Source organism: Pseudorca crassidens, chromosome 8 (genome assembly GCF_039906515.1).
Source record: "Pseudorca crassidens isolate mPseCra1 chromosome 8, mPseCra1.hap1, whole genome shotgun sequence".
In the NCBI taxonomy this organism is placed as follows: Eukaryota; Metazoa; Chordata; class Mammalia; order Artiodactyla; family Delphinidae; genus Pseudorca; species Pseudorca crassidens.
This window is the reverse complement of record NC_090303.1, coordinates 95,298,158-95,324,476: the sequence shown is the minus strand read 5'-3', so window position 1 is coordinate 95,324,476 and position 26,319 is coordinate 95,298,158. Positions and strand designations below refer to the sequence as shown.

The window sequence follows — 26,319 nt, the reverse complement described above, 5'->3', positions numbered from 1 at the left end:
TCTGTAGCGTTCAGATGTTAGTGGACCACTCACCCCTTCCCAGCACATGCCTAGTGCCACGTACGCCTCCTACTTTGCCTGCTTCTCTCCTATCCAGCCCTTAAATATTTTTGGTCCACAAGGCTCTCTGTTTTCCTCACCACCTGGGAAGTTCCAGCTGCCTCCGTAGATGGTATTGACACACACACGTTCATGATTCCTGACTTCATACCTTCACTTTAGATCTGTCTCCTGAGCTCCAGGCATGAACAGCTTGGATGCCGATCTGTTAGACAACTCTACCTGGATAGTTCACAGACACCTGGAACTCAGCATGTCCCAAACTGAGCAGCTTTTCTTCCTCACCAAACCCACTCCTCCACCAGTGTTTCCAACCAAACAAGTAGGCAAGATTGCCTGAGCTCAAATCTTAGCTGTCCTCAACACACCTGTCTCAACCCTCATATGCAGTTAATCTCAAGTCTCATAGATTCTATAAAACATCTCCCTTGAAAAAGAATAACTTTTGAGCGGATGATACACCACATGGTACAAAATTCAAAGAGCACACAAGATACACAGAGAAAAAAGCATTCGTACCTCTGTTCCAGCCCCTCATGTACTCTCGCCAGGGACTCTCACAAACAGAAGTTTGTTATCTATTCTTCTAAAAATACTCTATGCATATCTGAGCATACCTATGTATATATTCCTCTAAAAACACATATAATATAGTACAATGTATTAGAAAAACACTTCTTGCTTTTTTCATTTAATATGCTTTGAAGACTGTTTCATTTGTCTCTACCTCTCCAGACCCTATCGCTGTTCTTCCAGAACGAGCACCCATCATGTCCCACCTTAAGTCCAGGAGTGGGTTCCTCTCTGTGCTGTCTGCATGCAGTCTTGGTTTTCTCCAATCTATCAGTCACACTAGAGCCACATTGATCTTTGTAAGATGCAACTCCTGCCTCAACCTGTGATTGACTGGAAGCCCTTCCATGAGCTGACATCCGGCAACCTCTCCTGGCCTTCTGTTTCACCAAGATGAATTTTTCATTCCTCCTCCATTTTCCTTCCTTTTGGCCTTCACAGTTTCTGGACCTTTCTACCTCTCTGCACCATCCTCCCTTCCATCTTTGTAACTTCTATTCATCCTATTAGTCTCAGCTTAACAATCGTATATCGTGTTTGTGTGTGTTTTGGGGGGTGGGGGGCCCTGACCCATAGGCTAGGTTGGAGTCTGCCTCTTCTGTTTCCAGGCCACCCATAATTTCTTCTTCTTATACACCCTGCACTTTATTGTACTTACTTGTTTAAATGTCTGTTTTCCTTAACAGACTGTAAGCTCCACAAAGGAGAATGTAATGCCCATCTTATTCATCTTTGTGTTCCCAGTGCTTGGCGTGATTCCTGGTACAATGCAGTGGGTAATAAATATTCATTAACCGAATCTATGAATGATTGACCTGTTTTTATTCTAATTCTCCTACTGGACATAGTTCAGATTGTTTTCCCTTTGTCAAAGGTGGTTAAAAAAAATTACCAGCCTTTGTGTAGGGTTGTAATAATTACAGACATAATAGGGGTGGAAACACATTGCAAAGGATAAAAAACAATGCAAACATCAGTAATCGTTGGGAAATGTTCTCAGCTTATATATACTTCCGTGTGTGCAAGAGACAGAGAAAAAGAGAAAGCGAATAGGGGGAAAGGAGAGCTTGTGGAATATTATGAAGAAGGAAAAAAAGAGGGAAGGATCCCAGCAGCAGAGCTCACGAAACCGGCCGGCACGTGGTACCCGCTGAAAGATGCACTCAAGGCAACCTACAAGATTCTACATCTGCCCACAGGAGCCCAAGTGAGAAATGAAAGAAAGACACCCAGGCATCGCTGTGCGGCACGACAGATGCGGTAAGTGAACTGGGCGCTGAAGTGTTAAGCTGATAGATGTTTTTGTCCCAGTGACTACAGGGTGGCTGCCACGCTCATTGGATGGGGCTGCAGAGACTGGGACACGCAAACAGAGTAACAGAAATACTGCGGTTCCTGCGCCTGGAAGTCTTCAGGTACCCCCAACGCTTACCATTCTCCCCTGTCTGCCCCTTCCCTGGTTTCTTCAGAATAGAGAAGCAGAACATTCTGGTTCCCATGCACCTCACCAGCCAGAGGCAAGGAGCTGATGAGAGGTTGTGTTCTTACAGGTATCTCTGGACTTTAAAAATGGGTCGCCTCCCAGCTACTTGCAAAGTGTTTGACGGACAAGGTTCTGAGTTCTGGTGACAGTGGTGGTACAGCCTCTGGAGAAAACTCTGCCTGCAGCCAAGGGAAGGAAGGGCAGGGCCAGTGTCGTCCCCCCACCCCCACCCCCCCCAACCCCCCCCAACCCCCCTCCCCCGGTGCTGGCTGGAGAAAGGCCAGCTGAGGTCTGGGGCGCTGCAGCTGAGGGAGGGAGAGAGGCTAAGTGGAGGCCGGGAGCCTCTGTGGGCCCCGAGAGCACAGACGGGGCGGCACATGGGGGCTGGCAAGGCCCCTCCAGCAGCCGAGATCACTCGATGAAAACAGAGAAAGTGCCCTGACTTTGACATAGGAGCCAGGATCACTGACTTCTCTGGGTTGGGCCCACCTGTTTCTTAAGGCTAATGAGGAAAAAATGAGAAATATGCCAGGAGAGAAACTACTCTGACACACAGAGTGGTGTCACACCGACAGGGAGGTTGGATCAAAGGGCCCCTCTCTCCACCCTGGGAGGGCAGCCAGGCGGGAGCCACCTGGGTGGGACTGGACACACCTGTTTCCCATCGCCTGCATTGCTTCTTTGTCGGTCGTGGCATTGAGGAGGTGGCAGTTACGGCCACGGTGCCGGAGCGGGGACTGTGCCAGGCCAGGCTGCGACCAGGGGGTCCCCACTCACCTGTGCGGTAGCAGGCGTCTGTGGGAGGGGTCCGCCGTGTGAGCACAGGTGCCAGTGGTTTGCTTTGCTTCCTCCGGCGGGTTGCTTGCCGGACTCCTTCCCGATAAAGCTGTGGGGTCGACTGAGGGGGGCTGGCACAGTTTCCCGCAGACACCATCGCTGCCACCCTCCCCGCTGCCACCGCCTCCGAATTCATTGGCCAGGGGCTGCCTTGGGTGCTGGGCTAACGTGAGGGCCACTCTGCTGCCCTCTGCCCACTTCTTCATCCCCAGGAGCAGACCCACTGGACAGCCAGGGCCCTTCGGGGGTGATGGATACAGGTCAAAACCCAGTGTCCGGTTCCTGCTCTGCGACGGGATTAGCTGATGACTTCTGACTTGGCTACCAGCTGTGACTGTGATCATGAAACAGCAGCACACACAGGAAAGCACGCGAGCTGCCAGCATTTCAGTGACGGAAAGACGTGTCACTGCGACACCTTTGCCTTCTCCTACTTTTCCCCTTTCAGGCCTTTGCCACTCATCTCTCTCCGGGCCAGGCCTTCAGATCCAGAGATAAGAAGGTAAGGGAGACAGACAGATAGATCAGATTCTGGCTCCATGAAGGTCACTGACCTCTGACCCAGGCCTTGGAGACTGTCTCCTGCCCCTGGGTCAGAGCATGTTACCCCACATGGCTGGCTAGTCTCTCCTCCCAGGGGTCCTCAGGCCCCAGCCCGCCCCAGCCTCACAGGTCTAGAGGAAACATCTGCCAATTCTTCCTCCTTTTTCCGGAAGCCTCCACTTCTCATCTCCTCTCTCCCTCTGCGAGTAACCTGGTAGGCAAGAAGGGGACGGCTCTCAGGCCCCATGGCTTCGGGCTTCCGTCAGTGATCACGCCCCACCCCACCCCGGAGTCCCAGGCCAGCCAGGAGTGGGGGCTCAGGACCAGCAGCTGGGATGGAGAGAGTGACTGCAGGCACGGGGCCTCTGCTGCACACAGGCCGCACCCTCCCTCCATCCCAACTGCTGGTCCCTGCCCCCCTTCCGCAGGCCCATTCCCCTTTCAGGGGCAGAAGCCATTCTCTCTGTGTGTGGCTGGGGATTGACGTACACCACCCCCGTACACGTAATCCCCTGCCACCTTCCCTTGTTCCTCTGTCACCTCTGGGCCCCTCCCTTAGCCTTTGGGGCCTAGGAAAGGACAGGCACCCACCAAATATTGGGTTGGCCAAAGAGTTCGTTTGGGTGTCCTGTAAGGTGTTATGGAAGAACCCGAACGAACTTTTTGGCCAGACCAGTAGCTTGCAATTTCCTCGGTACAGATCGCTCTCTATAAAACACAGTTCACCGTATGCTCTGTGCCAGGTTCTCAGACGGGGAGAGAGAAGAACACGGTGTGATTTGGCTTCTTCCTCTGAGGCTCTGCAAGTAAGAGGCGGAAGACAGCCAGGTCAAGGGACAGCGTTAATTTGGTGCAGCATAGAGGCTATTACTGTGCGTTTGCCACGGGCCAGGCGCCTGCCACACCTGCCTCATCTGAGTCCCGTAACAGGCCTGCACGTTAGCTACAGACAGTTACTAAAGCCCAGAGAGGGTGAGTTCCTTGCCGAAGGTCAGGTGTGTATGACTGCTCATTTCGTAGATGGGAAACTGAGGCTCAGAGCGGGGGACCTTAACTGTACAAGATCGCTCAGCTAGTAATTAGCAGAGTTTGAATCCAGAGGTATCAGGTACCACGAGATTCAGGGCCCAGAGACAAGACACCTCTGACATCTGAAAGTTACTTCCTGGATGTGTTCAATTTCAAACACTCCCGCCCAAGCAAAGATGACAAAGCAAATGACTCAGTCATTCATAAGACACTGTTCGGTATAGAGAATGTTTAATGTTCTTTATCTTCTTTAATCCTAACAAGAACCCTACAGAATAAATCCTGCAGCGGGATTATTATCTGCATGTTACAGGCAAGCAGGCTGATTCTCAGAGAGATTCTGTGATTGAGGTCGCAGAGCTCACCACGGCAGAGCAGGACACCAACCCATGGCTTCTGGGCTCCTGGAGAGACCTAGCCCCATGATGGTTCCCTTGCCCATCTGTATGGACAGATGGACAAATCTAGACCTGGTGGGTAGAGGGCTACCCTCTACACCAAGTCTGCAGCAAGAAGAACTGCAGGGACATCTTAGCTCGATATTACAGGCACTCAGGTACCTCTGACAGTAAACATTTTAGTCCATCCATCTGCCACCTTCGATGATGGGCACAACCTTGGCCGCAGAATCACACACCGGCACCTCCAACGTACACTCCAGCGGACAGCCGAGGGTTCTGAGGTTTCCTGCACTCTGGTCCATGCACAAAGATTTTAGGCCTAGCCCCAACTGCATACCGGTTTCTGGACTTCCCTGTAGCTTGGGGACACGTCAAAGTCAGCTCTTGGAGTCGGGAGTCAGCATGTCCTGGAGAAGGGGGAGGGGTCAAGGAAGGGAGCCAGTGGCCTGAGAACTGCCCCTAGGGCAGAACCTGTGGATGCTGGACTGATCCCTCCTGGCCTGTGAGCCAATCTTATCAGGAGCTCACTGCATACCCCGCCAGGGCCCCCATGCAGGTCCCAGCGCACCTGTGCAGAAGCAGAGCCCGCGGCCACACCCCAGGTGCACGGGGGTCTTACACCCGGGAGGGCACTGGGTCCCGGAAGCCTAGGCAGTGGGGCAGGGGAGTGAGAGAAGCTGCAGAATGGCTAAGGTCGCTTTCTCTGTTTCCTTGTGCTTGCCGTTGCGGTGGCTGACCGGGGACCTGCCTACGTGGGGCCGGAACTGATCAGGAGCCAGCTATCTGGAGAACGTAGCGTTTGGCTTCTGTCCCTCCGTTGTTCCCAGCCCGGACGCCACCTCACGGCCCCCTGGTCTGGCCTCTCGCCCCTCGTCTCAGCCTCCCACCAACGCCGTCCCCCTCAGGTATCTGCCTTAGAATCTGCCCAGCCCCTCGAGCCCCAGCCTGGCACTGCCCCGCAGTCCAAGGGGAGACCCACCCCCTCTGCCGGCTGCCTCCCCATCGAGGGCTGAGGAGAAGGCAGAGAGCTCCCCTCAGGCCAGGTCTGCCTCTTGGGGGGGGGTCTTCAGGCAGTGGCCCCCAGCGCACCTCCCACCCCTGGGCCACTCTGACCCCGCTCCCCGACGCTCAGACCCAGCGCGCCTGCCTGCTCCCACTGTCCCTCCCCACCTTCAGCTACTGCCACTGCTTGTATAACAGGTCTGGCACTTCGCTTGGTTTTTATGACAGACGTGGTGGAGTGTTTGGGTGAGCGCCTGGGCTAAATAAATAGAATCTGAGTATTCTTATCATCACCCCGTTTGCTGTTTCACTGAGATTGTTTGCGGGGGGAGAGAAAGAGACTAAAAAGTACAGGTGGGGACAAACTGGGGGGAGATTGCCAATAAAACCTGCCACTGCAGGGCTGCTAGAAAGGCTGTGGTTTGCACACCTGCTTTTGGAAAGGGGTTTTCCTTTGGGCTTGGGGTTTTTAGTTGTTGTTGTTTTGTCTTGTTTTTGAATTTTTGTTGGAGTAGAGCTGATTTACACTGTTGTGTTAGTTTCTGCTGTACAGCAAAGTGAGTCAGTTATACATATACATATATCCACCCTTTTTTAGATTCTTTTCCCGTATAGGTCATTACAGAGTGTTGAGTGGCCTTCCCTGTGCTATACAGTAAGTCCTTATTAGTTATCTATTTCGTGTATAGTACTGTGTATATGTCAGTGCCAATCTCCCATGGGCTTGGATTTTTAATAGCAGTGATCCGATTCGAGATAATGGCTAGATCCTGTCTCTTGAACACCAAACCGTGGGTGTTTCCCTGAGGCTTAGTGGCCTCAAGACCCCCTCCCCACACGCCCCAAGCCCAGTGTCCAGCGACATTGCCCAGAGCGGAGTGGAGTCGAGGGGAGAGCCAGCCACACTTGCCTGGTCCCCAGCTCTGGCTGGCTGTCCGGAGCCCTGGGGGTCCCCATAGCGGGGGAGCTTCACCCTCTCCCCGCTCAGGACCTGCCACGTCTAAGGCTAGAGGATGATTAGAAGCCATGTGTGCCCGTGTTCTCCCTCCCTCCCCTCTCTCCTCTCTGCTGGGTGGAGCATCTGCCCCTGTGATTCAGAGTCAGACAGATCTCACCTGAGGGATAAGAGCCCTTTCTGATAAGGGGTCCCTTCGGACCTCCATCCTCTCTGCATGTGGAAGCTGAGGGGGGCCGCCTGGGGGAGCAGAGAGTGTTGAAAGGAACAGGAAATCTTAAAACTTAAGCGTCCTTATTTTTGCAGATCAGGACACTAAAAGGTGATGGGGCCGACGTCCCACCGTGATTTCTGGCGAAGATGGAGCTGGAACGCAGCTGTTCTGATTACGCATCAGTTGCTCCCTCTATGCCTCTTCCAGAAGCCAGGCTCCCTTGGGCACATTTGGAAATTCCTTTGGGAGCTGTGCACGCTTCAGCAACTGCATTCCTGGTTGACTTCCGCGTCTGCAAGCAGAGTGCCTCTGATCAGGTAAGGTGGGTAAACGCCCATCGAGGGAGACGGCAGAGCAGAGGGGTCTGGCTGTGGAAGGGAGAGGCCTTGGGGTCTGACCAGGAAGAGAGGGAGGAAAAAGGCTCTAGGAAGCCTGGCCAGCAGGACCAGAGGCTCTGCCCTGGGAAGGCTCTGGACACCCTTCTGCGCCCTGCCGTGTCTCCAGAGGGGCTACGCTGGGACTACGAGTCCTGACCCCAGCCTGCAGAGACCTGGAGAGAGAGTTAGGGTCGGGTCAGAGCTCCGCGGGGCTCCCTCTAAAACGTCCAGCCTCTCACAAACCAGGGGAGCCAGTACCTGCTTCTCCCCAAACCAGCACCCACCCCCTTCCCTGTCACCTCCTGGATGGCTGATTTAGGAAACAAGATGTTCATAATCATTGAGGGGTGGGAGGAGGTTGGAAACCAAGTGAGAGCTCTCAAGGCTGATCAGTCTTTCTGCAGAGGTGGGGAGGGAGGGGGAGAACTGACCGGCGGTGGAGAGAAATAGACCGGGGGGAGCGGGGGATGCTCACATCGATATGGCCATCTGTGCCCTTTTGGCACCTTGTGCAACGGGGTAGAGGTCTAGGAGGGCCAATGCCTGTGAATTTTAAAATCTACAGACAATTACAAGGATGCTAGGAAACAGACACATGCAAACACAACCAACCCTTCTAAAACATTGCTGTGACATATTGATTCAGTTGACATAAAACATGCCCCGCGGAAACATGTGTCAGGTAACGTGCACGTACGTAGCTGCAAGGCCTTCCCCAGCTCTCTTCAAGAAAGCGGAGAGTCAGCAGCTGCTACACAACGTCCCCCATGGTGCGAGCGGCTCAAGGATGAGGATGGAGAGGTTGTAAGAAAGGGGGGCAAAGGGATGGAGCTACAGTTAGCAATTGGAATGAAAAGAGGGGATCAGGGACGAAGGTCACATAGCGGGGAAAAGTGCACGAGGCCTCTGCCACAATTCAGACCTCCGGACTGTGCAGGCCCAGGTGACCGTGTGTACACGTGCAACCCCACGTGACTCATGTTTCTTCAGAATCACAGGATGTTTGAGTTGAAAAGGACCTTGGAGGGTTTTTAGCACAAACTACCATCCAGGCGGCCAGAAATCCAGCTCTAGAGCCCGGCTTACCTGGCTCCCGGGAATTTAGACACGGAAGCAGAACACCATCCTGGCTGAGCCCCTGGGCGGAGCTTGTGACGTGCGTGTGTGCGTGCGTGCGTGTGTGTGTGTGTGTGTGTTCACCCGCCGACCTGTCATCTGCTGCCGTGCAGGCTTTCTGAGCTGGCACACAAGGGCTTGTGAACCCAGTGACTGGACCAAACTCCAGGCTGAGTGAGAGGTGGCTTTAACCTCATTGCCCCAGCCTGGCTCCATCCTTGCAGCCTCTTGGCCTGCCCAGCCAGCGCTGCACTTGACAACCCAGCTAAGGAGAGACCCCGCAAGAGGACGCAGGGAGCAGGGATGGGGGGACACAGTAAGCCGGACAGGGAAACAAACACAGGGGCGGAGGTCAAGAGAAAGAAACCCAGGGTTCCACAGAGAGCACTCAGAGTCATGGCCACAGACACACACACCCCATAGCACACACACATGCACACACACCCCACACTCCATCACAGACACCAAGGGAACAGATACAATTGCAGAGAGACAGAAGCAGTGAGAGGAAAACCAGAGGGAAACACAGAAAGACGTGGAACAAACCCAGAGGGACAAAACCAGAAAAAAATTATATGTAAACACTTTGGGGCCCTAAATCCGTTGTTCTCAAGGGAGAGTACTTTGCTCCCTGGGGGACCTCAGGCAATGCCTAAAGCCACTTTTGATGGTCACAGCTGAGCGGAGGGGCAGGGGTGCTGCTGTCACCTGGTGAGTGGTGGCTAAACATCCTGCGATGTGCAGGACCGCCCCACGCTACAGAATTACTTGTTCCAAAGTATCAGTCTGGAGACTTCCCCGGTGGTCCAGTGGGTAAGACTCCACGCTCCCAATGCAGGGGGCCCGGGTTCGATCCCTGGTCGGGGAACTAGATCCCGCGTGCCGCAAGTAAGACCTGGCACAGCCAAATAAACAAGCGAACAGATAGATATTAAAAACAAACAAGCTAGATCAGCTGTGCCCAGGTGGAGGAACCATGCCCCCAAGGGAGAACTCAGCATCCGGCAGCTCCGATGCTCCCAGTCGGGGCTGGGCTGCAGCCCTCCACACCCATTTTGAGTCTGTTTTCGATTTCCCATCTGCCCTGGTGACCCTGCAAAGGTGGAGAGAGGTGAGAGAGGAAAGGAAAGCTGGCAGTGGCCGCCGGGTCCTCCTGGAGGTCCCCTCCCCGCCATGAGGAATACCTCAGGGCCTTATCCTGAATGGGGGTCTTTGCCTGGAGCCCAGCAGGACAGAGAAGGTGGGTGGGTCGGCAGGCAGACACACGCCGGCTTAATGGGCACAAAGGTCCTGGGTTCAAGGTTTGGGTTCCAGCGTCTTCCCCCCACCCAGCCTGAACCCACTGACCCCTGGGTGGGTGCGGAAAGCAGCTAATCTATGGCACTGTTTGCTCAGGCTCCGTGGCCTGGGCTTGGGCCCAACAGCAGGAACGGAAGTGCTGCTGTCTCTTCAGATTTGAGGGTGGCCCTCCTCCCCCCGCCCACAGAGACACCCCACCCCTGCACCTAAGCTTCCCATCCCCCGTCCACACAGTGCACGGGCGCACACACAGGCACAGACCACACACACGCGCGCGCACACTCCTTGCTGTACCCTCCAGCTCTCTGAATCAGAGACGGGTAGGAAAAAACACGCTCTGAAGCCTGCGAGTGACCCACACATACCTGTCACTCTCCAGGCCCAGGCCATCGGGTCCCTGGCTCGCGCGTGGGCTGGGCAGAAGCCAGGGCCTCCGTTCCTTTCCAGGGGGAAGAGGGATCTTCTTAGGCCTCCCAGCTTGCTCTCATCAGAGTCCTGTGCTGTGGGACCAGGATGGGCTGTGCATCCTGTCATCACTCTTCAGTATGACTGTGCAGGTCCCTTCTTTCCGGAACGCTCTTTGCCAGTTGGAATGAGGGAATGCGGTAGGGCAGAAAGATGGGGGTTTAGGCATCAGGGGAGGGGCTGAATCTGGCCTTTGCTCCGATTGGCTCTATGACGTTGGGTGACGGCTCTATGACCTTTACCACCGCGAGCTTCATTGTTTTTCTTCCATTGGAAAAATGCTGATAATAATACCTGCCTCACAGGTTCGATGTGAGTTGACGTGGGAAGACTTAGTTAAGGGTCCGGCAGGCAGTGCTGGGTGAATAAACGCTGTCTCCACTGCAGGTTGCCAGAGAAAACATTTGCAATATTTGGGGCGTATTTATACTAAAAAGTTCTTTGTTGTTTATCTGAAATTCAAATTGAATCGAGTGTCCTGTATGTTAGTAGGCAGCCCACTCCTTATATGTTGTGTTGGGGACAGTCTCTAGAATTCCGGAGTAGGGGTCCGCGAACTCTGTCCAGGAGGCCACATCCTGCCCACAGCGTCATTTTTTTGCCCTAATTCGTGAGCTCAGAATGGATTTTACGTCCTTTAAGGGCTATAAAAACAAAGAGGAATGTGTGTCAGATTCCGTATGCCTGCATGCAGCTTGCAAGACCTAGAATATTCACTGTCTGGCCCTTTACAGGACAAGTTGGTGAGGGGAGTGAGAGTTTTCAGTATTTATGTCCCTATGCTGGGCCAGGCGAGAGATTAAGCAAAGCTACGTCTCCAGGACGGGAGGCCCAAAGACCCTGTGAGGAAGGTGTGTTCACTGGGGACCGCGGGCCCCTCAAACGCAGTGCCCTGCCTGATTCCCTCATCCTCCCTCACTGACTCGAGTCTCTCAGGCTAGACTGACCTGTCCAGGCCTATCTATAAAAGGTCACCGGGTGTCCCAAAGTCCAAGGAGGCCCCTCCGTTCTCTCAGCAGGCCTCCCCTCCCTGCACTGGCTGGGGGCAGTGGGAGTGACCCAGGTGGAGAGGGAGTTTAGCCAGGCCGCTCACAGCAGGCAGACCTGGTGGCCTGTCTCTTTAAATCTCAGGTAATTTGGGAGGAGTGAGGGAGTGTCTGCAGGGTTTCTGCTACTCCCGGGAGGAGCTCCTGCCGGAGAAGCCCCAGTGGCGGGGGACCCAGCTCTGTAACTCGGAGGCCTCTGTATCCGGCTGGTGCACCTGGGAGGCCCTAGACGGGACCTCTAGGGGAGAAGGCGGGCCGGCCCTAGGGGCTGCTGATGTGGCCCCAGGGCTGAGTCCAGGCCCCCGAAGGAGCCGGCCCTACACTCCATGGGGTTGCCGCTGCCCAGGGAGAAGGGGCACATTCTCTGCCTGTGGAGAAAGTTCCGTAGGTGGTTCCAGAGACAGGAGTCATGGGCTCAGAGGCGAGACGAGCAGAACCTGCTCCAGCAGAAGAGGTAAGCCTCAAAGGGATCCTCCTACACCCCCAGACTTGCCCCTCCCCCCATCCCTCTTCTCCCCCCCATCCCTCTTCCCCCCCCCACCCCCGGCCCCAAGCCCTTTTTGGCACCTCTGTCTGGGCAGACTTCCTCCAGGCCTGACTCCTTGGGAGCATTTGGTCTCAGGGGTCTTGGCCTGTGGGGCTAGCTCCCCAGGACGCCAGGTGGAAGGGGAGGGGGCTGGCAGGGGTGACACAGGTGTTTGCTAGGTGTTGACACAGGTGTTTACGATCCAATCAATTAGGGAAGCCTCTCGTGAGTACTTCCCGGAAGGCCAGGCACCTTGCTGGGCCTGGGAAGGATTATGGCATCATAGACCTGCAGCCTGGAGGTGCTTTATCTCTCTACCCCCTGCCCCTAGAACAGTCTCTCGGACAGAAACACATAGCACGTATATGTACACATGTGGGAATGAATGAATGAATGAATGAATGAATGAATGGAGCAGAGAGGGAACTGCAGGTACTAGTAACCACAAAAGAAGACAGAATTTGCTAATCATCATTCCTCTGCATTTAGTGCCTCAGCCGTTGACCCAGGACCTTCTCTGGGTCAGACTCTTGGGGCAGGTAGAGGGGGGTTGGTATGGAGACAGCAAAGCTGGGACCCAGCCCTGAAATTTATTACCCTCTGCTGGGGGAGAGGGGCATGGGTAACGGGCCAAATTCCAGATGTGCTCAGAGCTCACTGTCAAATGCAGGTTGAGGAATTTGAGAGGCTCTAGAGTTGGAGCCCGAAGGAAATCTCACTTGTCACTTCCAGCCCCTGGAAACTGCCCTAAACTCATCTGACGGTCCTCCCCACTCCATGGCAGCCTAGAGTTGGGAACTGGAGAGGAGGGGCAGCGAGAAAGCTTGAGGCCGTGCCAGTGTGTGGTTTCTTCTGCAGAGTCTCTGTGCTCTCCCCACCCGGGGGCTGGCAGGCTAGAAGGAAGTCCTCCTCTTGGGACTTCCCTGGGCTCCTGAGAAGACAGATATTATGTCTATTTAAAGGGGAAGGTCCAAAGTGTTTGTGTCTGGGAGTCTTTCTCCACCTCCAAGTGCAGGGGTCTGCCTGAGCCTGATGGGGAGGCTGGGGGCTATCTGGAGGCCCTGCGGTTTTCTTTCTTTTGCTCAAGGATTCAGGGTTGGAGATGTGCCCCTTTTTTGAGTTTTGGCTTCCCAGCTCTCACACCAGCTGCCCACCTCTCTCCCCCCAGGCCTGGGAGAGTGGGGGCTGAGCACATGTTTGGCGGATGACATCTTGAGGCAACAGAATGGTATTGTTGTCGGAGACCGGGCCATCACCGGTTCCATTCATCCCTTTCCCACTCTCGGGACCTCGGGGCCTGGGGGAGCCCGGCGGGAGCCCACAAAGGCCTGGGGGCTTGGAAGTGGTGGCAGAGGCTCCCTGTGTGCCTATGTGGGGCAAAGACAGAGTGAAGGACCCGGGCGGAGCCCGCGGCTGCTTTCCTTGTCTTTTCTGCCCCTGTTCCTTAGGGACTTCTGGTGGGCTTTCCTCTGGCAGGCCTGGGCTAGGAAGGCCTGATGTCACCACTGGGAGGGATTCTCCCCCTTTCCTGATCTCCCGTCTGATTCCACAGTTTTTTGACCCCCCCCCCCTTCCCGGACACCAGGATCCTGGTATATTGATTCCCCTCTGGGTGGATACTGCCCAGAAGGACCTGAAAGTGCCAGGAAGGGGAGTGTCGAAGGCTGTACCATCAGCCAGCCTAAGGGAAGATTTGTGGGCAGCTAGACACACGTGAGCTGCCCATGTGAGTGAGGACAGCGCGGCCAGGTGAGAAGGGCCTGTTACCATCCCCCCACCCCCTGGGAATGAGGCAGACCCAGAGTGAGCAGAGGGGGGCTCTGGGTGGGGTTGGGGGTGGAGCATGGTCCAGCGAGAAGGGAACCATTCAGGTCTCTCCAGGAATATGGGGAACCCAGCATCCCTCTTTCTCTGGTAGACTCTTGGGTCTTCGTCGCCGCTCCCTCTGCTTAAATGGACATCGTTGGGATCCAGGTGGAACCGTCACTTTCTCTCATTCCCTCTGCATCATCTCTCTCAGCTTTGCATCGTCGTATCTCCTGAGACGCAATGTACTAGACATGGAGTGTAAAACTCTCAGCTAGGTTTGCAGAAATGAACATGACACATTCTCTGCCCTCAAGAAGCTCACGTTCTCATGGGCAAAACGCACCAGTAGGTATCGACTTGGGTTAACATTGAGCTTAGCGAGTGTTCTAAGAAGGCTGTGAACAAGCATCATGGGACCCTTGAGGAGGACAGTGCAGGCTCTGATTTTGGTTGGTGTGGGGTGTGCTGAGCAGCTTCCAGGGTCTGTCTACCTAACCTGACCCTCCCCCGACCCCCTCGCTGGCATGGTCACCCTCCCACTAGTTGGCAAAAGGCAGGGAACGCTGGGGGTTCTTTTCTGTTTAGATAGATCCCTGTATTATCTGTGAACTGGCGTGTCTGTCAGAAGTAAGTGCTGGGACGCTGCAGCATGTTAGGACTCTCTGCCTCAGCAGGGAGCGTGCACCTACCACATGCAGGACGCGGTTTTGGCAACTAGAAAGGCGGCCAAATCTGGAATTAGCCACTTTCCCGAGCTTCGGCTTCTTCATCCCGTCACCCAGAACCTGAGCTGGAGGGAGGTCGCCCCAAGTGGCCAGGGCACGCCTCCTCCCCACTCAGGGCTGCTCTTTGCTTCACCTGTGGTCACTGCACCAGCTGCTCCCCCAACTCACCCGCACCGCCAGCAGAATTGGGAAGAGCCATAAAACTAGAAGAACCACATAATTGAGTGGTGAGAGCCTGAGGCTAGGTTGCCGGCCAAGCGTTCTGCCTTAAACTCTGTTTGATCTTCTGGCAAGGATTTGGCATGGCTGCCTCGGTTTCCTTTGCGTAAAAATGAGAGAATGATTCAGCCTGTGTCACGGGGCTGTAAAGAGCAAACGGGATAGTAAGTGAGATGCTGCTTTGGAAGCTAAAAAGCACATTTAACCCATGGCACTGTTGTGATTAAAAAAGACATAAGGGGGCTTCCCTGGTGGCGCAGTGGTTGAGAGTCCACCTGCCGATGCAGGGGACGCGGGTTCGTGCCCCGGTCCGGGAGGATCCCACATGCCGCGGAGCGGCTGGGCCCGTGAGCCATGGCCGCTGAGCCTGCGCGTCCGGAGCCTGTGCTCCGCAGCGGGAGAGGCCACAACGGTGAGAGGCTCGCGTACCGCAAAAAAAAAAAAAGACATAAGGAAAGTCAAAAGGCAAGTCCCAGTGACGGCAGGAGTTAGAGGGGTTGTGAGCTTCCGCCCATCAGAGCTGGATCCACCCAGGGAACCAGAGTCAGGGCTTCTAGATGGTGTGACCCTCCCCTGCCCAGCTGGCACGCTTCTCCAGGAGGGGCTGGTGGAGAAACCAGTGGGACCCACACATGTGGCTCCTGTGCCCCCCGTACCTGCTCTGACCCCTCTTCGGATCCTGATTAACACAGAGAATAGGGACAGAGAAATGGCCATCGGGAGTCCCAGCGCTGCCTCTGACTTGTTTGGACAAATCACCTCGGGACTTCAGGCTTCTTTCTCCATCGATTACATGAACAGATTAGACTAGGTTTCTAAGGACTTTCTAGCTCGAAAATGCAGATTTGAATTCTTCTCTAGACACTCTTGATCCTGCCTTGTTTCCCAGCAACCAAATACAAAACTTCATTCGTGCCTACGGCACCCACGTGTGCAGGTCCACATGTGAGTGCACACACAGACGTGTACATATCCACAAGAATGGAGGCAGAGAGGACGGACTGAGGGGACAGAGAGAAAAGGCGAGTGGCAGATCCTTGGGGCCCAGAGGGAGCCCTGAGGGAAGATCAATGATTTATTTACTCTATAGAAAGTGTGCTAGGTTTTATGCCAGAAATCCTATAGTAGCATTTCTACCAGTCCATTACTGAACCATACCGTTCAATTTTATAACTGTCAAGCAAAATAAGACATTCTAAATTCCAGAAACACCTTTCATATCATTATAATTTCAGATCTGCTCTCTAATTTCTTTTATTAAGTCTTTTATTAAATACTTAATCAGTGGGTGCTTGAAAGGCTTCACCTTTTGTTTCTTAGTTGAGTATTTAATGATTTATAAGAAAACACACAGAGGGAATTTCTTACTCTATTTAATGTGAAAAATACTTTCCTAAAAAGGTTATGAATAATTATACCTCAGGGTCAGGGTTTCGCCACCTTGGCACTTTTGACGTGTTGGGCAGATGATTTTCTGTTACGGGAGCTTGCCTTGTGTAAGAATCTTAGCAGCATCCCCGCCCTCTGCCCGCTAGATGCCAGTAGCACCCCTCCCTGCAGTCATGACAACCAAAGATGTCTCCAGACATTGCCCAGTTCCTTGGGAGGCGGCAGGGGACCACCGCTGGTTAAGGACCACTGCTCCAAATCACTGTTTGTAAGTAAGAGATTCTGGTAGTAGTGTTAAGCATTCTACTAAATAAAGTGAAACTCTCCCCTGGGAGGGAGGGAGTATAATTTAACCGTTAAAATCAGAAGACATTTTGGCAATATCGTCTCTTCTTCCTGCCGTAGGGAGGTGTCTGGTGAAGATGTGTAGATTTTGCTCCAGATCTAAACGTCTGTGCTGGGTTGCTTTGGAAGAAGCTAATTTCCCAGGGACAAGAATCTTTGGATGCGTCCGCTCTTGTGCCTTTCTTATGGGGCACAAGGGTAGGCAGGTGGTTGGAGTGGGGCGGGATCTGCCTTATTGCCAAGAATGCGAGCAAGGGCTTTCTCGGCTGCCCCCTTGTGGCCCTGTGATGCTATTGCAAATCATGCCTCTGCCTGCTTCCCTGGGAACCATTCAGACACCACTGCCCTCCGTTTTTGCTGGATTCTGGAGTTTGCCACCCAAAGGAGGCCGGGTCTCCATAAACCTGGTTGGGGTTCCCAGATAAAATACAAGACAGAGTTGAATTTGAATTTCAGATAAACAACAAATAAGTTGTTAGTATATGTGTGGCCCACATATTGCATGAGACATACTTATATTAAAAACTTATTTTCTGTGTATCTAAAATTCAGCTCTAACCGAGCATCCTCGTGTTTTTACTTGGTAAATCTGGCAAGCCCCATTCGAACAATATCTCCCTGCCCTTCCCAGGCCAGTAGGGCAGTCAGCAGAGGCCAGAAACAGAACGCGTATGGACTGGAGGTTTGGGAGAGACATTTATGGGCATCAGAGGTGTGTCAGGACCAAGGGGGACATCTTTGGGGCTGCCACTGACTAGCCTCCTTCCTCACGTCTTAGGAAGCAGGGAGGAGACTCTGCGCTTGGGTCAGAAGCCCCCTTGGACTTATTCCTAGCTTTGCCATTAACCTTCAGTCAAAATGGGGCACGAAACTAGAAGCTAATTGGAGGGGGGCAGAGAAAGTTTACAAAGATGAGAAAGTGGCTGATCTCTGACCTCAAGGGCCCCTAGTGTAGAGGAAGAGACAGATGCTAATCACAGAACACAGTGAAAATGCTAAAATGAAAGTAAGGCCAGAGGAGAGGGTGGAAAACTTCCTCGTGTGTGTGTGTGTGTGTGTGTGTGTGTGTGTGTGTGTGTGTGTGTTGGGGAATACTGCTTGCTTTACAACATCCATAAAGGGGGGCTTTGGGCAAATTGTTGGGAAAGGTAGTGGTGATGGTAGGGCTGATGGGGGTGGGGGGGTGGAAGGTGTAACAAACTTGTTTTGCAGCTGTGTGCGCATACCAAGCATACTATTTTTTACTTAGATTATACGTTTGCCTAAGGTTGGCTTAGGGGGCGGCCTGATGGAGATAATAAGGAAGGACAGTAAAGCCAAACCACCTTCTGGCATTGCTACAATTCACTCCTTCTACAGATAGTGGCAATGAGTGTCTGCCGTACGCTGGGCATATTCCCAGGCACGGCGAGCACAGAACAGAGCGATTAGGGCGGGGTGGGGGATTAGAGTCCAGGTGGAAGGAGAGTTGAGTTATAGCACAGGAGTGGGGAGGATGGTGTACCCTGGGGTGGTGAGGCTGAAATGCCGGGGGGAGGGCCAATGAGAGGAAGAGAGCCTGGAAAAGGAGTTGCACAAAGGCTCTAGAGGATTTCTGAGATTCTTCTCCTGGGTGTTTAAGGAGCCATCAGACTTCCGTGAACTGTGGCTGCATCTGCCGTTTAGAGAGAGTATCTTGGTGGCATCCCGAAGAATGGATTGGGGAAAACAGGGGTGCGGGGAAAGAGGATATTTTGCTAATCCTGGCCTAGAGAATGAGGACGTGCATCAGCAGGAATGAGAGGGCAGGGACTGAACGGAGAGGGATGTTGAATTGGCAGGTGGCTGCCTGCGTGGCCTGACGCAGGGAGCTGGGGCCAGCATTCAGGGAGGTGGACGTGTCGTGCTCTTTCCTCCTCTCCTGAGCACCCGCTCACCCCCAGCTCGTGGAGTCGATTTCCTGCTACTATGGGTTCTTCGGTGTATGAGCTCCTGTTCACATAACTGGCTATCTGTGGGTAAATAACATTATTTCATTCACTCCCGTAGAAAGACCAAGTAGTTCTGGGCCAGGAGAGAAAATTAAATAAAAGGGACCCCGTGTGTCTTAGTTGGGCTAAGTTTTGATATTACAAAAGGTTTTTTAGTTCGTTGTAGGTGTAAGACTGGAAAGTCAAAGAAGATGATTCTTTGCCTAAAACAAGTGAGAAGCAGATAGAAAGTAGGGAGAGACTGTAATGTGATGTCGGGGCCAAAAGGAAAAAAAGGACCCACTGTTGCTTCTCGATTGACCCCCAGATATGCCGTTGTAGGAAGGAAAGTGCCAGAATCAAAGGGCTTTGCCGAGGTCTAAAGAGGCGAGCATCCAGGGCTGAGAGTCCGCCTGCCGACGCGAGGGACGCGGGTTCGTGCCCCGGTCCGGGAGGATCCCACATGCCGCGGAGCGGCTGGGCCCGTGAGCCATGGCCGCTGCGCCTGCGCGTCCGGAGCCTGTGCTCCGCAACGGGAGAGGCCGCAACAGTGAGAGGCCCGCGTACCGCAAAAAAAAAGAAAAAAGAAAAAAAAAAAGCGAGCATCACACAACAGGAGGAAAATCTGCCAGCTTCTACGTGTCAGCCTCCTCCGCAAATATGAGGAAGGAATTCCTTGTACCCTTAGTCCATGAAAACAAAGCTTATCTTGGAGAGTAATCGCAAGGCTTTGAGTGAAGCTCAAACAGGGTCCCTCCAGAGGTCAATAGGTCAGGAGGTGAATGAGCATTTTAACTGAAACTCCTCCCTCTATAAGCCAGGTGCACAGATCACACACACACCCTGGTCACAGCACCCAGGGGAAAGGAAGGCAGTTCCTGACATTCTCCCACGCAAGCTAAAGGGGGAAGAAGTTGCTTTGGGTTAACTAACGGGTCAGAGAAAGAGAGATCAGGCGGCGCTTCCCCCCCTCCCCCGACGGCCCCACCTCTCTGGATGAGGACCCTTGGAATTCGTTGCCACCGAGGGGTATGACAGACCTGGCTCCACAAGCGGACCTGCTCCCCTCCCTTGTAGGATCTGGGAGTCTCCTCTCCTCACAGCTGCCAAAGAGAACGATATCCAGGCTCTCGTCAAGCTGCTCAAATATGAAGCCTGCGATGTCCACCAGAAAGGTACGGCGCCTCTCCCCCCGGGTCAGCCCTGTGCACGCGCTCGCCCTCCACCAGCCTCCTGCCAGTACATACAGCCCCGGGACCTTCTGCCGTGGGCCCCCAAGTCTCTCCAGTCCCCATTCCCCTGCTCCAGCAAAGCCATGTGACTCACTCTGTCAACGTCAGGAGCCCTGGGGGAGACGGCGCTGCACGTGGCGGCCCTCTATGACCACCTGGAGGCCGCCATCGTGCTGATGGAGGCCGCCCCGGAGCTGGTCGACGAGCCCATTACCTCTGAGCTGTATGAAGGTGAGAGGCCAAGGGGCTCAGGGCGGAGGGAGGAGCGACCAGCTCACTGTTTCAGGGCAGTCCTGGTGGTGGATAATTTGGGGAAACCAAGAGGGAACGTGAGCCCCCCTCCTCTGTACCCCCCTCTTCATGTCCCTTCTTCCTCAGCATCCACAGTGCAGCTCATTCGGGCACCACCCCGAGATGGAAAGGCCTAGAGTGGGAAGAGGCAGGCGGCAGCTGGGTCCCCTGGGAACCCCCACCCCATCCTCCCCGCTAAAGGCTGCCCTGGTGAAGAGGACCCTGTGGAGATTCGGGAGGGACCCCCTGCAGGATCCTGGAGACACACCCCATGACAAGAGCTCTCTTGTCCAGGTCAGACGGCACTGCACGTGGCCATCATGAACCAGAACGTGAACTTGGTGAAAGCCCTGCTCGCCCACGGGGCCAGCGTCTCTGCAAGGGCGGTAGGCTCAGCCTTCTGCCTCAGTCCCCACAACCTCCTCTACTTTGGTGAGAGCCAGGGCCAGGGCTGGGAGGGTGGGGAGGGGGCCAAGAGCAAAGGGAGGGCAGGCTGCGGGGGCTCCATGCCGGGGGAAGCTGGGAGGGGTCCGCCCTCCTCAGGCTGAAGGCCAGAGCCAGCCCCCCGACGCAGGGCCCCCTGCACCGTCCCCGCCTCTGGTTCTGCTGACAAGCGTCCCCAGGCCCAGAGCTGAGACGTGGGGAGGGAGAGGCAGTCCCCTGGAGAGACTGCCCATCCCAGCCTGCACCCTCAAGCCACGGGGCCCTCTGCACCCCCAGGGGAGCACCCTTTGTCCTTTGCGGCCTGCATGGGCAGCGAGGAGACCGTGAGGCTGCTCATTGAGCACGGCGCTGACATCCGGGCCCAGGACTCCCTGGGTGAGAGCCGGGCTGGAGGGGGAGCTGAGCTGGGTTGCAGAGGAGGGGCCGGGACAGCCCTCAGGTCCACCGGGCGCGGGTTGGGGGTGGGGGTCATGGGGAGCATCAGGGACTCTAGTCCCGGTGGCCGTGTGACAGCCCGTGTCCTCCCCCAGGAAACACAGTGTTGCACATCCTCGTCCTGCAGCCCAGCAAAACCTTTGCCTGCCAGATGTACAACCTGCTGCTGTCCTACGACGGGCACCGGGACCACCTGCAGTCCCTGGACCTCGTGCCCAATCACCAGGGCCTCACCCCCTTCAAGCTGGCTGGAGTGGAGGGCAACACCACGGTGAGGGACCCGCCCCCAGTCCCCCCGTGTTCTTCTCCTGACCTTCATCTTACGTTTCTGGCCCTTTGAGGAAATAGATCTGTCACCAGTTATCCCTGATGCTGAGGTCCCGTTTTCAGCTTCAGTTGGAATTTCTTCCGCAGCCCCTGTCTCTCTTGCCCACTTTCTCTCCCCTGAGTTGTTGGGGACTTACAGGGTCTAGATCCCACCCTGGAGTGGTCTGAAATGCCCACGTCCTCTTGTCCTTCCAGCCCACAAGCAGCAGCCCTGCATCCTCTCACCTCTTGTTTCCAAGCTCTAGAGGGAGTTACGGGGGAAGAGGAGGAACTCGGAGCCTGGCATGAAGATGGGTTCTTTTGCCCGCAAGGCTGTGGTCTTTGAGTAAACAGCGAGCACCCTTTCAGGGGTGCTGTGCTCTGGGCAAGCTTCCCAGCCACAACCTGTGACCGTCCCCTTTGCTTGCTCCTGCACCCCCAACCTTAGATGTTCCAGCACCTGATGCAGAAGCGGAAGCACATCCAGTGGACGTGCGGGCCGCTGACCTCCACTCTCTACGACCTCACAGAGATCGACTCCTCAGGGGAGGAGCAGTCCCTGCTGGAGCTGATCGTCACCTCCAAGAAGCGGGAGGTGCGCGGTACGGGGAGGGGGGAGGAGGGGGTGTGGTCTTAAGGGTAGGGAGCAGCGGGGGAGGGGAGTCAGGGTCTCCGAGCTGCTCGCTCTCCTCTTGTTCTTCTGCAGGCTCGCCAGATCCTGGACCAGACGCCAGTGAAGGAGCTGGTGAACCTCAAGTGGAAGAGATATGGGTGGCCATACTTCTGCGTGCTGGCTGCCATATACCTGCTGTACCTGGTCTGCTTTACCACGTGCTGTGTCTACCGCCCCCTCAATCCCAGGACCCACAACCAAACTGACCCCCGGGACAATACCGTCCTACAGCAGAAGCTACTTCAGGTGACACCCTAGGAGGAGCAGAGCTTCAGGCGGGATCCAGCTCTCTGCCCTTTCTTCCACGTGAATCACGTTCCCGTCTTACCACCCACGTTTCTCCCTTGCTTAAGTCTCAAATACACAGGCACAAATTCAAAATACATGCACACACAAACATACCGATGCTCTAAGAGCAGAGTTTGAGAGCGCCAACCTTAACAGGTTAAAAAGACTGGTTTGTGACCCTAGACAAGGACGCTGACTTGTACCCAGGGGCAGGCTGGGAAGCCCCGAGTCCTCTGACCACGTCTCTCCCCTCAGGAGGCCTATGTGACCCCCGAGGATCACCTCCGACTGGTGGGGGAGCTGGTGTCCGTCTTCGGAGCTGTGATCATTCTGCTCATAGAGGTGTGTGGTGGTCGGGATCCGGGGGTGAGGCTGTCTGCCGTGGGGATCCAGCCCGAGCCTCAGTCTCCAAGGGCCTTCGTGTCTTCCTGGTCTCTCTCCAGATTCCAGACATCTTCCGCGTGGGGGTCACTCGCTTCTTTGGACAGACCATCCTTGGAGGACCGTTCCACGTGCTCTTGTGAGCCTCCTTCCTCTCACCCCCGTCCCTTTCCTCACCAAGGCTGTAGTTTTACTCCCCGGATCCCTAACCTCTGGAGAACGCCAGTTCCAGAGGCCCCCTCTCTGATGTGTGTGTGACCCTGTGTATCGAGCTTACAGAGGTTGAACCTGAGTGTGTGGGCACCATTTCCATCACCCCCTTGCTCTTGGACCCCCAGGGTCATCCCAGTCTCGCTCTCATCACCCCCCCTCTGCTCTCCCCCCAGCATCACCTATGCCTGCATGGTGCTGGTAACCATGGTGATGAGGCTCACCAACACCAACGGGGAGGTGGTACCCATGTCCTTCGCCCTGGTGCTGGGCTGGTGCAACGTCATGTACTTTGCCCGAGGATTCCAGATGCTGGGCCCCTTCACCGTCATGATCCAGAAGGTCAGTGCTGCCTCCTGAGCTTTCTAGAGAAAGGTCCTAGAGCAGGGGCTGCAAACATTTCTGTAAAGGGCCAGACAACAGAGGTCTCAGGCTCGGAGAGCCACATATAATCTGTTTGATTTTCTTTTTTCTCTTCCTCCTTTGAAATGTTTTTCAATCCTTCAAACATGTAAAATTCTTGTTCAAGGGCCAACCGCAACTGACCAAGTAGATGTGGCCAGCAGGCCAGTTTGCCAACCCTATGGGAGAGGGGTGGAGCTGTTAGACGTCTCAGGGTTAGACCTCTTAGAGGCTGGGAGGGGCATTTGCTCAAGGGATTGATGCGCAGCTGTCCTCCCTTCCCTCCCCTCCGTCTAGATGATTTTTGGCGATCTGATGAGGTTCTGCTGGCTGATGGCTGTGGTCATCCTGGGCTTTGCCTCAGGTACGTCGTCTCCGATGGGAGCCCTGGGCTGGAGGAAACTAGATAGCACAGAATACCTCTGGATAGACTTGGTGGGGGGCGGGGGAGGGGGAGGTGGGAAGGCAGGCAGAGGTAAGAGGAGGCCGTAGGATCTAAGGATGGGCTGTCCCTCAGGAGTGTTAGGGGGCGGTGGCTCTCGGGATCAGGAGGGTGAGCCATATGGAAACTAAGGGAATGAAAGAACCCAAAGTGCGGAGTGAGGCAGGGCTGGGATGGTGGTGGTGGAGAGGAAGGGAAAACAGCACTGAAATGGGCAGCAAAGAGCTGGCTACGGTTTATTCACATGTAACTCTCACCCCCTGGGGTGGAGCAGCCTTCTTTATCATCTTCCAGACAGAGGACCCTAACGAGCTGGGCCATTTCTACAGTTACCCCATGGCGCTGTTCAGCACCTTCGAGCTGTTCCTCACCATCATTGATGGCCCTGCCAACTACACCGTGGATCTGCCCTTCATGTACAGCGTCACCTACGCTGCCTTCGCCATCATTGCCGCCCTTCTCATGCTCAACCTCCTCATCGCTATGATGGGTGACACTCACTGGCGCGTGGCCCACGAGCGGGACGAGCTCTGGAGGGCCCAGGTGAGCGCCCCCTGGTGGCTGGGAGGGTTAGTGCAAGTCATTCCCTTCCTGCCAAGGACGGGGTGGGGGGGCCAAACTCAGAGGCCGGATATTTTGACCCCCAACATAGGTTTGGACGCACAGTACAGATTATGCAAAGTGCACAGAACTGGATTAGCAATACGACTGAGCAATACTGGAATAGCTGAAAAGAATTCCTCACCGTTTTCTCAAAAAGTCAAATCTGTCTTTTCTAGAATCATCAAGAAATGACGCTTAGTAGTGGCTAGGTTAGCGCACAGTACAGATTATGCAAAGTGCACAGAACTGGATTAGCAATACGACTGAGCAATACTGGAATAGCTGAAAAGAATTCCTCACCGTTTTCTCAAAAAGTCAAATCTGTCTTTTCTAGAATCATCAAGAAATGACGCTTAGTAGTGGCTACTACAGCATTCAGTAAATTTTGTTATTGAATAAAAAAGCTGGAGTATCACATCTTTCTGGCAATAGTTAAGTCTTCAAAATCTGACCCAGAAGAATTGGACCTGTTAAAAGTAATGCCACACAAACTCCCTATATAGCAGAAACTATCTTCAGTCAGGTAATTGTGATGGGGACAAAAGAACGAATTGGATCAAATCATCATTTAAAAATACAAAATAATTTATCTCAACAAAAATAATTTCAGCAAAATAAATGGAAGTCCCTCAAATTGGATGGCATCTAACTGTGTTGTGTAGAAAATGGAGTTAAAAAAAAGCGTAAGCTGGCTGAACAGGGTTTGCTGATGAAAATATTTTTTTCCATGCGAATGTATTGATATGAGATTTCTCTGCAAGATGTTTGTGTTTCTAAGTGGCCTTTACGCCTGTAGGGCCAAAATATTCTGCAGCCCTGCCAGACCCTTTCTCTTTGCTCTGCCCTCCTTCCTGTCTCCTTGGAGCAAGGTCTCCCCACCTGCTGCAGGACCAGCCCGGCCCGGATGTCAGGTCACGGGTGAAGTGCTGTAGGGCTCAAGGCCCATCCATTCTCGCCCGCAGAAGAGAGCTGACTGACAAAGCTGCCACTGCCGTCCCCACCTCAGGGGTGTTGGCACCTCTGGGAAACCATGAGTTTCCGAGATGTTGCTCAACTGTTTTCCCTCTGCCTGGCGTCCTCTCCTCTCCTGGTCTGCACCCAGCCTCTGATTTCGTCCTCTTTTGTCCCCACACGCAGGTCGTGGCCACCACAGTGATGCTGGAAAAGAAGCTGCCTCGCTGCCTGTGGCCTCGCTCCGGGATCTGCGGGCGCAAGTTCGGGCTGGGGGACCGTTGGTTCCTGCGGTGAGTGACAGCGGGGGCTGGCGTCCCTCTGCTCAACCTCCTGCCCCCAGGGACCCTGTGCAGGCCTGTGTGCTCCCTAGGCTTCAGGCCTCGCTGGGAGAAAGGGGCCTGCTAGGTTCCTGGGCCCTGAAAGCATCCCCAGAGCTGCTGGACTCAACTCTGTGCTGCTTCCCGAGGCCTGGCACCCCCTGTGCCCACTCGGGCTGCAGACAAGGGAAAAGGGCAGCAGCAGTAGGGCTGGGCGGGGCCAGGAGACAAGGGCTGGTCCAAGGTCAGCCTCTCCAACTCTCCCTTCCCCGCCGCCAGGGTGGAAGACAGACAGGATCTCAACCGGCAGCGCGTCCGGCGCTACGCGCAGGCCTTCTGCAACCCAGGCCCCGAAGATGACACGGAAGGACGGGCGCTGGGTGGCCCCCGCCTGTCCCTTCCTGCCCCCTCAGCGTCTCGAAGTACTTCCCGCAGCAGCACGAGCTGGGAGAGGCTGCGGGAAGCGACCCGGAGAGAGGGGAGGGGGACGATGACCATGGCTCTGGAGGACGGGCAGTGCTGGGAGTACCAGATCTGAGTGTCTCCGCCCACACTGGTGCCCAGCAGCATCAAGAAGCAAAGCCTAGACCTCTCATCTGCCAGGTCCAGAGGGTAGAACACAATAAAGGGAAACCAAGGAGCAGGCCCACGCCTCATGGGAAGCACAGGGCCCAGCGCGAATAAGGACCCAGCTTCAACCACCCTGGCGGCTGCACTCTCTGAGCCAAGCACTTTAAGAAAGGCTTGCTGCCTCGGGCACTGGTCTCCACCCCGGTGTCACAGCTGCAGACAGTGGAGGAGGCTGGGGAGAGGTGTAATGAGGGAATGGGTACCGCCTGGTGGGGAAGCCACCTCCTACCTTCCAATAAAGTCCTTCCTGCTGTCCTTGTGCACCCTCCTCTGCGGTGTGGTCTTCCTGGCCCTGCCTCTCTGCTCCAAGGCCTTCCCACCCCTTCCCTGCAGACCGAGGCCTCACCAC

The 26,319-nt window shown here is 54.8% G+C and overlaps 1 protein-coding gene across 6 annotated transcripts; it reads left to right on the top strand.

The window, feature by feature from the left end:
• Window positions 1-1,528: 1,528 nt before the first annotated feature.
• LOC137229401 (transient receptor potential cation channel subfamily V member 6-like) lies at window positions 1,529-26,225 on the top strand. 6 transcript variants are annotated; one of them, XM_067747242.1, is made up of 20 exons: window positions 1,533-1,840; window positions 1,945-2,048; window positions 3,402-3,455; window positions 4,240-4,468; window positions 5,699-5,831; window positions 7,190-7,414; window positions 19,440-19,537; window positions 19,703-19,825; window positions 20,180-20,317; window positions 20,606-20,704; window positions 20,860-21,035; window positions 21,519-21,665; window positions 21,777-21,989; window positions 22,287-22,373; window positions 22,475-22,551; window positions 22,799-22,964; window positions 23,322-23,388; window positions 23,741-24,009; window positions 25,207-25,313; window positions 25,620-26,225. In XM_067747242.1, the coding sequence occupies exons 6-20, from the start codon at window positions 7,209-7,211 to the stop codon at window positions 25,876-25,878; spliced, it is 2,232 nt and encodes a 743-aa protein (XP_067603343.1). In that variant the 5' UTR covers window positions 1,533-1,840; window positions 1,945-2,048; window positions 3,402-3,455; window positions 4,240-4,468; window positions 5,699-5,831; window positions 7,190-7,208; the 3' UTR covers window positions 25,879-26,225. The 6 variants fall into 6 exon arrangements, 5 of the variants coding, with proteins under 5 accessions (XP_067603348.1, XP_067603343.1, XP_067603345.1 ...); XR_010945664.1 differs by lacking the exon at window positions 25,620-26,225 and having other exon boundaries at window positions 1,529-1,840; window positions 23,796-24,009; window positions 25,207-25,311; XM_067747244.1 differs by lacking the exon at window positions 20,606-20,704.
• Window positions 26,226-26,319: the final 94 nt, after the last annotated feature.

What these genes read in the sequence shown, in the direction of transcription:
- LOC137229401 (XM_067747242.1), top strand. Translation starts at nt 7,209, where the DNA reads ATGGGGCCGACGTCCCACCGTGATTTCTGGCGAAGATGGAGCTGGAAC. An exon ending in TACAGCAGAAGCTACTTCAG is followed by an intron (nt 21,990 to 22,286) that starts GTGACACCCTAG and finishes CTCTCCCCTCAG; the next exon opens with GAGGCCTATGTGACCCCCGA. An exon ending in TGATCATTCTGCTCATAGAG is followed by an intron (nt 22,374 to 22,474) that starts GTGTGTGGTGGT and finishes GTCTCTCTCCAG; the next exon opens with ATTCCAGACATCTTCCGCGT.